The 14,172-nt window shown below is 56.4% G+C and overlaps 1 protein-coding gene across 7 annotated transcripts; it reads left to right on the top strand.

Annotated features, from left to right (window-relative positions):
- Positions 1 to 747: 747 nt before the first annotated feature.
- ACVRL1 (activin A receptor like type 1) lies at positions 748 to 13,758 on the top strand. 7 transcript variants are annotated; one of them, XM_074374848.1, is made up of 12 exons: positions 748 to 878; positions 1,376 to 1,574; positions 2,635 to 2,864; positions 6,164 to 6,232; positions 6,774 to 7,025; positions 7,211 to 7,422; positions 7,676 to 7,775; positions 8,140 to 8,286; positions 8,590 to 8,865; positions 9,488 to 9,685; positions 12,088 to 12,218; positions 13,438 to 13,758. In XM_074374848.1, exons 4-12 carry the CDS (start codon positions 6,169 to 6,171, stop codon positions 13,570 to 13,572), a joined length of 1,515 nt encoding a protein of 504 aa, XP_074230949.1. In that variant the 5' UTR covers positions 748 to 878; positions 1,376 to 1,574; positions 2,635 to 2,864; positions 6,164 to 6,168; the 3' UTR covers positions 13,573 to 13,758. The 7 variants fall into 7 exon arrangements, with proteins under 7 accessions (XP_074230949.1, XP_074230946.1, XP_074230951.1 ...); XM_074374845.1 differs by lacking the exon at positions 2,635 to 2,864; XM_074374846.1 differs by lacking the exons at positions 748 to 878; positions 2,635 to 2,864 and having other exon boundaries at positions 1,161 to 1,574.
- Positions 13,759 to 14,172: the final 414 nt, after the last annotated feature.

The following is a 14,172-nucleotide window of genomic DNA, read 5'->3' as shown; positions in this document are numbered from 1 at the left end:
TCAGCTTCCCAGCCTTCCCATTTATGAATTTAATTAAACACTTTCACGGAGCGCCTCTCCTGTGCCAGACTCAGCCAGCTCGCATCTTTGCTATGAACTGAGATAAGCATCATGTCCCTTCATTCTCCCAACAACCGTGAGGCTGGCACTGCTTCATATGTCCATTTAGTAGAGGGGGGACTGAGGCACAGAGAGGTGTCACTTGTCTAGGGTTACGCAACTAGTCTGAATTCCCAGACTTCAAAGTCTTTGTGGATAACCTGAAGGCTAGGGATAAAGCAGAGTCCTGCCTTCAGGGTGCTCACAGTGGTTAGAACAAAGCAAGACAATGCTGTCAGTGCTCCCATCCCACAAGAGGGCATCAGGAGGAAGAATTTGTTTCTCTCTGGGGGAGAAGCCGTTTTGCTCCCCTCCCCAGTGAGCCTTGTCCGGCTTGTCCTAGCAGTGTCCCAAGGGAGGCTCTGGGTCCCCATCCCTAAAGCTCCATCTGGTGGGGTGAGGGGCCGGCTTGGAAGAAGGCAGTATCCGAGGCAGTTCCCAGCCTCTCCCTCCATTCTGGACGCCCACGGTGGAGAGAGACGTCCCTGTCATTGAGCTATGCTCAGATTGTCACCACTGACCCAGAGACGTCCCATCTGGGCCTGTTTACCCTGCACTGAGCGCTGAGCAGAGAGAAGCTGAGGAAGAGGGGAGGGACAAGAGGGGGTGAAGGGGCGGGAGGGAGGAGGCTGAAGGATTTGGACCAAGTGGGGAGTCCCCAAGGGAGGAGGGGAGAGGGCGGAGCCAAAATATTTCAGTCCTTGCCAGCCCGGCTCTGCTCTTGCCGCTGAGCATCCCAGGCCTCGGACCCGGACCCAGAGTTTTGGGTGGGAGAACAGGTAATTTCTCCATTCTGTCCTCCCAACACGTTCTTCCATCGGTGCCCACCCCCCCACCCCCTCCCCAGTCCGGGATTTCCAGGCTGCCCCTCATTGGCTCCGAGCGGGAGGAGCGCCTCCACCTCCACCCCCTCCCCCCTTCACCGGACCCCGATGGTGCCTCGAGTCCCGGCCCTGGACCCCACGACTCTGGGCCTGGACCCCTCCAGCCCCCCGCGGCCAGAGACGAAGACCCGCCCCCTCGGGGAGGCGGATATAGGAGGCTGGGGGCAGGGGCGCGGCCTTGATCCTGAGCCGGGGCGGCCGACGGGGAGGCCGCCCTCGGGGTCTGCAACCGCGCGGGGGAGGGTGCGGGCCCTAAGCCTCCGCGAGGGGCGAGCGGGTGGCCGTCGGCTAGCTGGGCAATAGGAAACGGTTTATTAGGAGGGAGTGGTGGAGCCGGGCCAGGCAGGAAGACGCTGGAATAAGAAACATTTTTGCTCCGGCCCCTTTCCCAGTCCCGGGAGGCCGCCGCGCCGGCCGCGCCGAGCGAGCCCCTCCCCGACCCCAGCCTCGCCTGGGGCGCGCCCGGCCCCCGGGCCCTGGATCCCCGCCCGCTGCCCAGCGCCCGTCGGGCCACTGCGGCCGCCGCCGGGGAGGGGAGGAGGCCCGCCCGCTGCACACTCGCGCCCCGACGCCGGCAGGGCAGGCCCAGAGGTGAGTCGAAGTCCGCAGGCGGGGTTGGTGTTGGGGAGGGGAGGCTGACTCCCACTCCAATGGGCCTTTCCCGGTGGCAGACCCCAGAGAGCCCCTCAGAGGGGTCACCGTAGCGTCAGTCCCAGCTCCTCATAGTGCAAGCTGCCCCTCACCCTGCGCCCATCACCGCACCTGAGACTGGCTGGAGCTGGACCGAACCCGGACTGTTGTTTGCTCCTGGGGCCAGCCACTTAGTTTCTCTGTTCTCCCATCCTCATCTATAAAATGGGCAGAAGGATCCCTGCCCTACTTCACCTGCCGAGACAGACGGGGGTCACATGTCCTTCCAGGCACTTGGCTTGACCTGGGAATGGGTGTCCACTTAAACAACGCTGTTGAACCTGCCCTTGAAGCCCACCTTTCCCAGACCAGCCCTTGTAGCTCTTGCTAAAGGAATCTGACCCTCTAACTCCCTCCCCAAAACCTCACCCCCAACCCGCTGTGGTCAAATGATCCCCAGACCATGGACTTCCTTCAGGATCCAGGTCAGAGGGGTTCCCAGTCTCCCTCCAGCTGGAACCCCAGGTTTTCAGTCTGCCCTGGAGGCCAGTGCTGTTCTGACACCATCTCTGGGCTGCTCACCCACCCCCTCTTTTCTTCTCCAAGGACAGCAGCTTTCGCCCTCTCTCTGTGGGCAGCTCCTGGCTGAGCCAGGGTCCGTCCAACATCTCTGACCCCTTACTGTTTATTTGTCCTGGTACCTGTCCTCTCATCGCATCAGGTTTATTGAGTATAAGTAATCTCTCACCATTTATTGAGTACTTATTATATAGACACTTAGATATATTTTTCTCGTGTGATCCTGGCCACAACCTAGCAGAAGAGGTGTTATTATATTCATCCTACAGAAGAAGAAAGAGATTCAGACTTGAATCATTCGTCCAAAGCTCCATAGATGGTTGAGCTTTTGCGAACATTTGATAAGTGCTTACTGTATACCAGTCAATTAATACTCTGCTAAATAATTTTATTACAACTATGAAAAGAGCGCCATTATTATTCTCCTTTTTTTTTTCCATAGGGAAGCCTAAGCCTCAGAAAGTTTAAATAACTTGTCGCAAATCTCACAGCCCTAAGTGGTAGAAGCAGGATTTGAACCCAGGTCTATATGATCCAGAGACCACAAGCTGACCTCTGTGTTACACTGTTCTGCCTCTGCATTCTGTCTGAGATCCTAAAATCCAGAATTGATGCTACATCCCACTGCGGTGAAGGGCTAATGAAGTGATGCACATAAGGTGCTATGTGATGGTAAGGGGCAACCCTGGATGAGCAGCTCAGTCTGGTCCGGGTCCAGTGCTGTTTGGGTAAAATCTGCTGATGTGCAGAGCAAGCTGTGACAGTCACCGCTGTGCTGAGCCACTGCTGCTGTTGGGAGCCGGTTATATCAGTCCCTCAGGTGGGCTGGAGAGAAGGAGATTGATATCCACCCTCCAAGCACACCCCTACTTCAGTTCTCCCCAACTAAGGCTAAGCCTATGGCAAACAGATGATTTCTAAACAAACACACATTGAGTACCTGGTGATGGCAACAGCAGTCTGTTCATGCAGCCCCCATTTGCCCATTTTCCTCCTTTTTGGGACCAGCCTAACACCAAACAACTGGAGGAATAAGATGACCAAGCAAGAATTTGTTAACAGCACTTTAAGTTGATCAAGACACACATGGTGATTTTGGGCAAGAAACCTAACATCCCTGAGCCTCCATTTCTCCATTGGATTGTCATGAGAATTAAGTGAGATCAGCTGTCAAAGTTCAGAACTTAGCACATCAGTGGTACTCAGAGAAGGTTAACTCTTTTTTTAATTTTATTTTTTATTGAATTGTAATTGATTTACAATGTTAGTTTCAGGTGTTCAGCAAAGCGATTCAGTTAGGATAACGCTTATTATTAAGATTTTCACAGTGGTAGGTTCGTGTTTGAAATTAGTTTAGCATTTGTGATTTCTGGCTAAAAGCTGTGATGCTTCTGTCAGCAGGAGACCTTTCAGGAAGTTTGGTTAGAAGTAAAAGGATACCAGCCGTCCCCAGGAGTCTGTTTGTGCTAGAGTCAGGTCTGAGGGCAAACTGTGCAGGGTCAGCTCCGAGTTGGGACCGGTCTGGACTCAGCACCCTCCTGTACTTAACCTGATGCTGGGCGCAGTTAAAAACTGGACAGTCACAATTTCCTCCACCACATTCCCAGGCTCGAACTAGAGGTGGATTCTGCACATGCTGCCAGGCCCTCCCTGCACTCTTCCTGGGCCCCAGAGGCTGGAGATGGCCTGAACAATGTCCTCGCCCCACCCTCCCTCCGTAGTGTCTCCAAGTCCCTGGCTCCAGTGTTTAGCCTTGTCTGTCTGGGTCTCCAGGAGAGTCGGGTGGGGGTGTATCCCCAAGTGGGAGTGAGACTCCCACCCTCTGCACTGCACTCCGGATCACCCAGCAGGGCCCTACCCAGTGAAATGAAAGCACCAGTCAGCATTGTGTAGGACCCGGTTCTCAAAGTGCGGCACCCACATAAACTGATCAGAATTACCTGGGGAACTTTATAAAAATGTGTGTTTCTTACTGGTCCCGATGGACCGAATCAGAATCTGGAGTGGGGGGGGGGGTGAAACCAAAGACTGTGCATTTCTAATGAAGCACTTCAGGTGATTCTGCTCCTAATAAAGTAGGTAAGAGGGAGAGCTGGGGCACAGTAAGAGAAGTGAAAGCACGGGACCCTAGAAGGATGCCAGCTGTCATCCTTATTGTCACCCACTCTTTCCTGCTTGCTGCACACCCTCTCCTAAGCTGCTTTGTGGGTAAAGGCTGCCAAGGATGGATTCCTGCCCTACCCCAGTGGACAAGTTCATCTTGTCCGGGGCTCCGTTTCCAGCCACCAGTCCCACTGTAGAGTGCTTGCCGGAGTCCTCACTGCCTTCCGGGAGGGGCAAGAGGCAGGAGGTCAGGCAGAGGCTGGGGACACAGCTGCAGCAACCCAGGGCTCCATTTCCTCCCCCAGCCCGGGCCTCTGGGGGCAGAGGAAGCCCAGGCAGGAAGGCCAGAGCTGCCACCAGCCAGAGAGGCCCACAAAGCACCCCCCTACACCCCCCAGTCATCCTGCCCTCAGACCTCAGCATCGTGGATCTTCACTTGGCACCCTTCTTAGACTAGGGGCCTTCTGCAGCCTATGTGACCATCTGCCTAGCCCTACCAGCCTGATCGTATCACACCAGAAGATACTCCCCCTCCCTCAGGTCAGCTGCCCCTGCCTGGGGATCCACCTGCATACTCTCTACCATTCAGAAAGTCCTTCTTGCAGTCTGACCTCAGTCCTTCTTGCTGCAGCCTCAGCCCTAATCTTGTTCTAAACCTTTGAGAAATGAAGAAGGAGGTGGCTTCTGAAGCACTAGCTGGTTTGGGACCTGGGATGGGGACTATCACAGTTTAGAATTACTCCCCTAACACTCTCCACCAAACTTCTGGAAAAGTTCAACCTTAACCAGCCACGGAAGGTCAAACATTCAACGTCTAAGTATGTTTCACTTCCCCTCCACTTCATTGGCCCTACCCCCACCCTTTCCCAGGACAGCAAGGAGAGAGCAGGGGGCCAGGGAGTGGCTCAGAGTGGGCATCTTATACTCTGATGAGGGTGCAGAGAGGTTCCTTCATACCTGGCATGCCTCTGCACTCATTGTCCAAGCTTTGTATGGTTGTTACAGTCCCGAGGGCTCAGGCAAAGGCTGCCACCCCGGATTGGGAGATGGAGCTGAAAAAGCACTGGACTGGGAGTCTGGACACCTAGGTTGTACTACTGGTACTGCCACTGTCTGACCTTGGACAAGCTCCCTCTCCTGTCTGAGTCTTAGTCCCCTTCTTCTCTAAAATAAGGGGCTGGGCTTTGTGACTCACAACGTGTCCCCCTAGATTCTATCATGGGGGTGTCCCACCCCAGGTGGCTCATGCGGACCCTGTAGCCACCCCAGCCTGCACTGAGAACCTTCCCTGAATTCTCTTCTGTGCGTGACTCCTGCCTGTTCTATCCAGACCCCAATCTAAACAATCTTGATTCCTGTTCCCAGCTTGACGGGACCCTGAATGGCAGGAAGTGAAGACAGGAGCCTGTTTATGTTTGAGGCAGCCAGGCCTGGGGTGGGGGTTGGGGGGCACTGGGAAAGGGGTGGGCAGGGGTGGAGGCTGGGAAGTGGTGGGCAAGGGGTAGGGGACAGAAGGGTGGAGGTACTGCTGAAGAGACGCTTCTTCCACTCCAGCCCCAGGCCCTCTGTGCCGTCCAGTCTAAATTCAGCAGCAGGAGAGCTGGGAGTCCACCAAGCTTTCTGTCACTTAAACATGGCTCCCCACCCTTTACCCCTAACAGGATGGTTTCCATGGGGAAGTGAACCAGGACTTCCCCTGCAGGCCCCGCCCCAAAGCCAGACCAGGGAGGAGGGAGGAGGCCTCCCTGCTCCCCCCTAAAAAAAACTCCCAGTGATTTCCTCTGGGTGGGAGGGACCCACGGTCAGTGGCTAAAAACACTGAGGGGATGACATTTCATAGAACTTCTTGCACCCCCTCTCCTTTCTAGGGACCATGACCTTGGACCCTCGCAGGAGAAGCCTTCTGATGCTACTGATGGCCTTGGGCCTGACCCAGGGTGAGTACGGGGACAGCAGCTAGGGAACAAGGGCCTAGACGGAGAAAGGGCGATCTGAGTTCAGCTCTTTTTGGGCTGAATTTGAGGAGCTGGGGAGAAGGGGGACTTAGGTGCTTGGCTGGAGGGCGGGAGACAGGCTCAGTTAGACTAAGCTCCCAGCTACCTCAGCCCTCCTGTGCTGTCCTCCTGATCCAGACCCACAGGCCCGTGCTCTGTCAGACGCCTCTAACTGGGGGTGTTGGTAGGGAGGGCCTGGGAGAACCCTCAGAGTTGGGGTTGGGGGTCAAGGCTGGACCTGGAACTGGGAAGGGAGGTCCTAGGATCAGGGAGGGGACAGAAGCCTGGTTCTCACACTGTCAGCTGCCCCTGGCAGGGATAAGGGACTAGAGGGAAGGATAATCTGAGGATGGAACTACAGGACCAAGGCCTCAAAGGGTTTGTTTGAGAGCTCAGAAGGGAGGGGGCAGTGGACAGACTTAGGTGTGAGGCTCCTCCTGGGGACCTGGGCCCAGAGTGGCTGAGCTTCCAGTGTGTCTCCCAGGCGACCCCGTGAAGCCCTCTCGGGGCCCACTGGTGACCTGCACGTGTGAGAACCCACACTGCAAGGGGCCTACCTGCCAGGGGGCCTGGTGCACGGTAGTGCTGGTGCGGGAGGAGGGCAGACACCCCCAGGAACATCGAGGCTGCGGGAATCTGCACCAGGAGCTCTGCAGGGGGCGCCCCACTGAGTTCGTCAACCACTACTGCTGCTACAGCCCCCTCTGCAACCAAAACGTGTCCCTGGTGCTGGAGGGTATGTCCTGCTGCCCAGAAGCCCCGCCGCCTCCTCTCAGAGTCCACCCTCCCTGCCCTGCCTGCCTCTCATGCTCTGGTCTGGAGGGTGGGGGAGGAAGGACCCTGGAATCTGACTGGCAGAGTGGCAAGGTGGGGGGTATCTGGCCTGGTGGAAGCTGGGCCTCTGTGTCCCTCCTTCGCCAGCCACCCGAACTCCTCCGGAACAGCCACAAGAAGATGGCCAGCTGCCTCTGATCCTGGGCCCCGTGCTGGCCTTGCTGGCCCTTGTGGCCCTGGGTGCCCTGGGCCTGTGGCACGTCCGGCGGAGGCAGGAGAAGCATCGGGGTCTGAACAATGAGCTGGGCGAGTCCAGCCTCATCCTGAAGGCATCCGAACCGGGGGACAGCATGTTGGGGGTATGGGCCTGGGGGAACCTGGACACAGGGTGGTGGGAGGGGGACAGGAGCCATAGAATCAGAGGGGTACAGAGTGGCAGGTAGCCGAGAAAGGTACAATCGCAGACACTCAGAGATCTGATTGGGCGCTGGAGGGGAGGGGTGGGTGGGTGAGTGAGGAGCGTGGAGAGACACAGCCGTGGGGCCCAGGTTGAGGAGGGGGAAATGGGCTGGGTGGGTGTGTGCTGCCTCAGTGGCCTCTCGGTACCCCCAGGACCTCCTGGACAGTGACTGTACCACGGGCAGTGGCTCAGGGCTCCCCTTCCTGGTGCAGAGGACAGTGGCACGGCAGGTTGCCCTGGTGGAGTGTGTGGGTGAGCAGTGGGTGAGCCTGGGGAATGGGAACCAAGAGCTTCCATGAGTTTGGAGGGGTGAGGGAGGTCTTGGCCTCCGGAGTCACAGGCCAAGAATGGGTCTGAATGGGAATTCTGCTAGGTGGGGAGTAGGTTGGAGATGGATCAGTGCCAGATCCTTCTGCCAGAGCTGGGGTGGAACAAGAGGCAAACGGGGGTGAACTGCCAGCTACATTTGGGTCTGGATTAAGTTAAACATAAGCATCAGAGAGGTTCTGCAGATGGAGTCAGTGCAGCATCACAGTGGGGGGCTTTTCTGGGGATTACTGTGCCCAAGGGCTCCATGTGCCCAGCATGTAACCCTCCCCCTCCTCTTCTGGATCAGGAAAGGGCCGCTATGGTGAGGTGTGGCGGGGCCTGTGGCATGGTGAGAGTGTGGCCGTCAAGATCTTCTCCTCGAGGGATGAGCAGTCCTGGTTCCGGGAGACTGAGATCTACAACACAGTGTTGCTCAGACACGACAACATCCTAGGCAAGGCTGGGGTGGGAGTAGGGTGGCTAGGCCCGGCCCCCAGCTCTCATCCCCCCTCACTCTGGCTGGACCACCACCACACCCCTCTGGAGGCTGACCTAACTCTCAAGGACCCAGCCGGCCCTCTGCCCCAACCGCTGACTCCGGCTTCCTCTCTGACCTAAGCCAGACCAGCCTCCACCCCAGCCCCAGCTTTTCTCTGACCTAGTCTGTCCTTTGTCCCCAACCCCAGCCCTGACCCTGACCCATTCAGCCTCCTTTATCCCTAGCCCCTTGGTGAGCCCCCTGCCCCTCGGCCCACAGGCTTTATCGCCTCCGACATGACCTCCCGCAACTCGAGCACGCAGCTGTGGCTCATCACGCACTACCACGAGCACGGCTCGCTCTACGACTTTCTGCAGAGGCAGACGCTGGAGCCCCAGCTGGCCCTGAGGCTAGCGGTGTCCGCGGCCTGCGGCCTGGCGCACCTGCACGTGGAGATCTTCGGCACGCAGGGCAAGCCAGCCATCGCCCATCGCGACCTCAAGAGCCGCAACGTGCTGGTCAAGAGCAACCTGCAGTGCTGCATCGCCGACCTGGGTGAGCCGCCGGGAGGGGCGGGCCCTCGCTGGGGAGGGGCGGGCCCTCGCTGGGGAGGGGCGGGCCCTTCGCGGGGGGCGGGGTTCGTGCGCTCTCCCTCCGCGCTTGGTTCTGCCCTTGCCTGTTTGGGTGCCTGGCGTCGATGACGACACCGATGGGCGCTTTCAAACTTACAGGCCTGTGTGTGGGCTCATCTCATCCCCACCAGAGCCCCACAAGTTGCCTTAACATGCTTTTCAAGCGCAGACTCCTTCCACCAGCCTAGCCCTGCTCCAGGAGTTGGGGAAAAGGGGCAGGGAGCCAGCAACCTGGTTCTCATCCTGACTACATCGTTCCCTGTCACCAGGCCTTGGGGTTCAGCTCTGTGGAAAGGGCATAATAATGCCTGCCTTGCCTGCTCATATCTCCCTGGGTTCTTGCATCAAGAGAGCACCACACAAGCCAAGTGTAACTGGGACAGTTAGCCTCTCTGCGGCTGCTGTCTCCCAGCCCACCTCACGGCCCCTCTATGTCCCACTGATTCAGTCCATCCCCACCTCACCCCCTGGACCCCAGCCTCCCAGGGGCCACCCTGCCTGTGGGCTTGGGTGAGCAGCAGGAGTGACAGGCCCGGTACCCACAGGCCTGGCTGTGATGCACTCCCAGGGTAGCGATTACCTGGACATCGGCAACAACCCACGAGTGGGCACCAAGCGGTACATGGCCCCGGAGGTGCTGGAAGAGCAGATCCGTACCGACTGCTTTGAGTCCTACAAGTGGACGGACATCTGGGCCTTTGGCCTGGTGCTGTGGGAGATTGCCCGCCGGACCATTGTCAATGGTAAGGGCCCACCCTGTGCAGGGTGGGGAAAGGGGAATAGGGCAGGTGGACAGACAGGCAGGCAGTTGGGAGATAGGGCTTCCTGCCATGGCTGGTGCCTGTGGCCTGAGGGGCTTGTGGTCAGACCTCCTGTATTCCCTTTACTGCCACTCATCAGCTGGGTCAGGGTAGTGACCTTTTAAGGTTCATCTGAGTCGGATTCTGGCTGTGAAATCTTGCGTAAGTGATAATAATAGAAGTATTAATAGCAGCTAACATTTATTGAATATTTTTAAACCATGTGCCAGATGCTACGCTGGGTACATGTGTCATCTTATTGAGCCATCCTGTGTTGGCAGGGGGGTGATGTTGCTCAGTGGTCAGGAGCATGGGCTGGAGGGAATCAGACTGCCTAGGTTCAGAGCCTGACTTTGCCGCTGACCATGTGTGAGGTACTTAACCTCTCTGTGCCTCAGTTTCCTCATTTGTAAAATGAGAATAAAAATAATTTCTAGTTGTTGAAATGATCCAAATAACTTATTTAAGACAGTATCTGGAGCTGTTCTGGAGCTCAGTAAATATCAGTTGCAATTATTGTTGTAATAATGAATGCCTGACACAGTATCACCCCCATTTTACAGATGAGGGGACTGAGGCACAGAATTACAGCTCTCTGGAGGCAGCATTGGGGTCTGAAACCAGGTAGTCTGACTCTGGGGCCAGTGCTTTTTATTCCTGTGCTGCTTGCACGTCTCTGGTCCTTGATTTCCTTGACCATAAAAATGTAGGCTAGAACAGTGCCTGCACTGCTTGTTTATTGCTGCCTCATTTTTACTGTAGGTGCCACAGGGGACTCTGATTTGGAGGGGCTGGCAGAAGGCAGAGGGACCCCATTCCTGATGGCCCCATACAGGGGACAGCCCCGTGGCTGGTGCCCTCCTGGCCCTGGGGTGGATGGGTGATGGGTGGTCATCTGGACCAGGTGGGGAGGCTGGTCAGTCTTTGTGGAGGCTGTTCATGCAGGGGCCACTGGGAGTCCTGACAGTTTGGGGACCACCCTCTGGATGGGCTTCAGGTTCCTGCCCCTTCAGACATGAACTCCCAGAGTCGGCTCTAGAGGCTGGGGTTGGGGCAGGGGGTACCTGGAAGGGGCCGAGGCCCCTTGGACCAGGCTGCAGGCAAGAAAGGAAGGCTGGGCCAGCAGGGGCTGAGGGGGAGGCCGACCGCAGGCTCCTGGGGCGGAGGGAAGCTCTGTCAGCCCCACACAGATTTGCGGCGCATTATAAACACTGTAATCTGGTGTCAGCCCCGGCGCTGATTAAAGGCCCATTAGACACGCTCAGGCCTCTGCACAGCACTGATTAGGGCTGAAGCAGCACAGGGGCCGGCCTGGAAGCCCGCCACGGGGAGCACAGCTGGTGCGGGCTCCACCGAGGTTGCGGTTGTGTGGCCACAGCCCCCAGCCTTGGCCTGGGAAGCAGGGTGGGGCCAGGGGCGCTTTTCTGGGGTTTGGCTGCTTCTGCCCCAGCCTTCCGCCGCTCCACACGCATCATTTTGAGGAAGCTCCTGCTAAGGGCTGTGCACTTGCTGAAGGATCAGTAGAGTCCTGTGTTATCGCTAAGAGTGAGTGGATGGTATCTGGACCTGGAAAAAAATCTTTCTCTTAGGACATGTGTTTTTTCCCTCTTTCCTCGTTCCACATCCTCACCCAGCAGTCAGCCAGCTACCCTCCCTTAAATGTAGCTTGGAGGTCAAGAGCATGGGCTTTGGTTAGACTTTTTGTTCTTGAACCCTAGCTCCGTCACTTACTACTGTGGGATTGTAGACAAGTTTCTTAACCTCTCTGGTCTTAATGTCATTGCTTATAAAGTGGGGCTCATAGTATTACTTACCTCATAGGGTTGTTGTGAGGATTTAATGCAATGCAGTGAGGACAGGGCCTGACACATAGTAAATGTTCAGTAAATGTATTATTGGGCATCCGTGATAGTTGGGGCCTGGGAGCAGTACCTGGGCCCTGGGTGGGAAAAAGACTGGCCTAGGAATACAGTGCGGTCAGGTCTTTACTCTGCCGCTACTAGCTGGGTAACCTTGGGCTCAACTTCCCTGAGCATCGGTTTCTTCACCTGTAAAACGGGGGTAGAAATCGTACCCACCTGTCGGGTTGCTGTGAATACTAGCAGGATAATGCGTGTAAAGTGTTTATAGCACAACGTCCACCATATATGGTGAATGTAAAATAACTGGCAGTAACTATTATTATTTATAAATATATTTATATTATATTATGGTGTCCCTTTCAGGGGTAGCATGGCCATGGTTTCACCTGGACCCTAGGACAGAGGGTGGGCAAGGCTCTCCTCTGGGTGGTATTGGGCCTTCTTGGGATCCCGAATAACTGTCCCGTCACTCTCTATTCCCAGGCATCGTGGAGGACTACAGGCCACCCTTCTATGATGTGGTGCCCAATGATCCCAGCTTTGAGGACATGAAGAAGGTGGTGTGTGTTGACCAGCAGACTCCCACCATTCCCAACCGACTGGCTGCAGACCCGGTGAGGCCTCTAGAGGACACTGGGATGGCCTGGGGTGGTGGTTCACAGCTGGGATTTCTGGGCCAGGAACTTGTGTCTGGCCTCTGCTTCACCTGGATAGATTTTAGGGGATAGATTCCAGGGTACCTCTCTGGGTACTCTCTTCCACATCCCTGGCCTGTGGACCTCCAGGGACCCTTGGATTATTCTGGGATTTTCAGAACCATTTACTTTGCCTGAAAAGTCAGAGGCTCTCTGCTACATTTCCTGCCCTGAAGTTTTTGTTGTTTGTTTTTGTTTGTTCTCAAAACCACATCTTATACAGGACAGGTACACACACACACACACACGTATATATACACGTATAGGCATGCCCACGCTTCTATACAAACATACACACAGGCACATACAGGTGCACATGTATGCAGACTGTTCCCCCTGAAGACAAAGAGTGTGTCCCCTTTGCTGACCCTTATATCCCTGTTACCTGTCACAGTGCCTGGCACACAAGAGGTACTCAAAACATGTTTATGGAAAGAATGAATAAACATACACGTGTATATGTATACGTAGACACACGTACATTTCCACACAACATACAGATCCACAAAAAGCCACTCATATGCATTCCTGTGTGCACACACATACACTTCCTCTCAGGAACCAGCCGCAGCTGGAGTTCTGAGGCGGAGGTGAGGCTGGCTCCCTCTGGGACCACTGAGCTTCCTGGGATGGGCTCTTTCCTGGACACATGCATTTTAAGGGCAGCACCCACCACCCATTCTCCCAGTGTTCAGTAGGCCCAGGTGGAGATGCTGGGAGCCACTACCTTCTGCACTGGGGTCCAGTGGGAGCCCCAAGGCCTGCAGATCTCCCCTTTCTTGGATCTTGGTGGAGGTGGGGTTGGGGGGTACTCACCAAAAGGTGTCCCTGAAGATCTGAGTTACAGCTCTCTTTCCATCCTGTCTGCCTTTCTCCATCTCCTCCTCACTCCACTCCCTTCTTCTTCCATTTCTTTCTTTCTTTTCACATCCTTGCCTGCCTGCTTCCCTCCACTCTCCCTCTTACCACATCTGCCTCTCCTCTCCCCGTCTTTTCGACACTCTCGTTTCCCTCTTCTCATCCTTTCTGTCCTGCTTGTGTCTCCCCATTACCTGGTATCCTCCTCGCATCTTCCTTTCCATCTTCCCTGATCTGTGTCTCTGCTTCCTCTCCTCTGCCTTGCTCTCCCTCCCTCCAGGTCCTCTCAGGCCTGGCTCAGATGATGCGGGAGTGCTGGTACCCCAACCCCTCTGCCCGCCTCACAGCGCTGCGGATCAAGAAAACCCTACAGAAACTCAGCAACGGTCTCCAGAAGCCCAAAGTGATTCATTAGCCACGGGCCTGATGCTGCCTCCCCTCCTGCAGTGTGTGCGGGGTGGGCGGTGGATGGTGGCCTGTCTGGATAGAGGTTGTATGAAAGTGTGTACTGGGGAGGAGGGTGCCCCTCTGTGGGCAGCTGTGTCTGCCCAGCTCGGCCCCCAGCCCATCCAGCCAAAAATACAGCTGGGCTGAAACTTGATCCCCCGCCGTCTGGCCTGTTCAAGGCAGCAGGCTCCCTGACGCCTGGCTCCCTCCCCACCCCTGCGCCCTGGGCCCTGGGCGCACCCCCTACCATCCCCAGGACAGGATGCAAAAGAGGCTCCAGAGCCAGGGTGACCAAGCCAGGGAACCCCAGTCCCAGGCCCAGAGCCTGGGCCTGCACTTTACCCCCTTCCCTCAGTCGGACCTGCCAGAGCTGCCAGGGTGGCACAGGGCCCTGTCCAGCCTTCAGTAGACACCCTGCCTTGCCAGGCTCAGTATCTGGCACAAGCCCCAGACACCCAGGGCCCATCAGTTTTTCTCCTGGGTTCATATCTCAGCTCTGTGCCGCCTTGGGCCTCTGTCTCTTGGATCAGACCCCTGCTGGCTGAATGCTAGCTGCCTGGAGAGCTGG

The sequence above is a fragment of the Camelus bactrianus genome, chromosome 12, assembly GCF_048773025.1.
Source record: "Camelus bactrianus isolate YW-2024 breed Bactrian camel chromosome 12, ASM4877302v1, whole genome shotgun sequence".
Classification (NCBI taxonomy): domain Eukaryota; kingdom Metazoa; phylum Chordata; class Mammalia; order Artiodactyla; family Camelidae; genus Camelus; species Camelus bactrianus.
The sequence above is the reverse complement of the archived record's forward strand: the minus strand, read 5'-3'. Positions and strand labels throughout refer to the sequence as shown.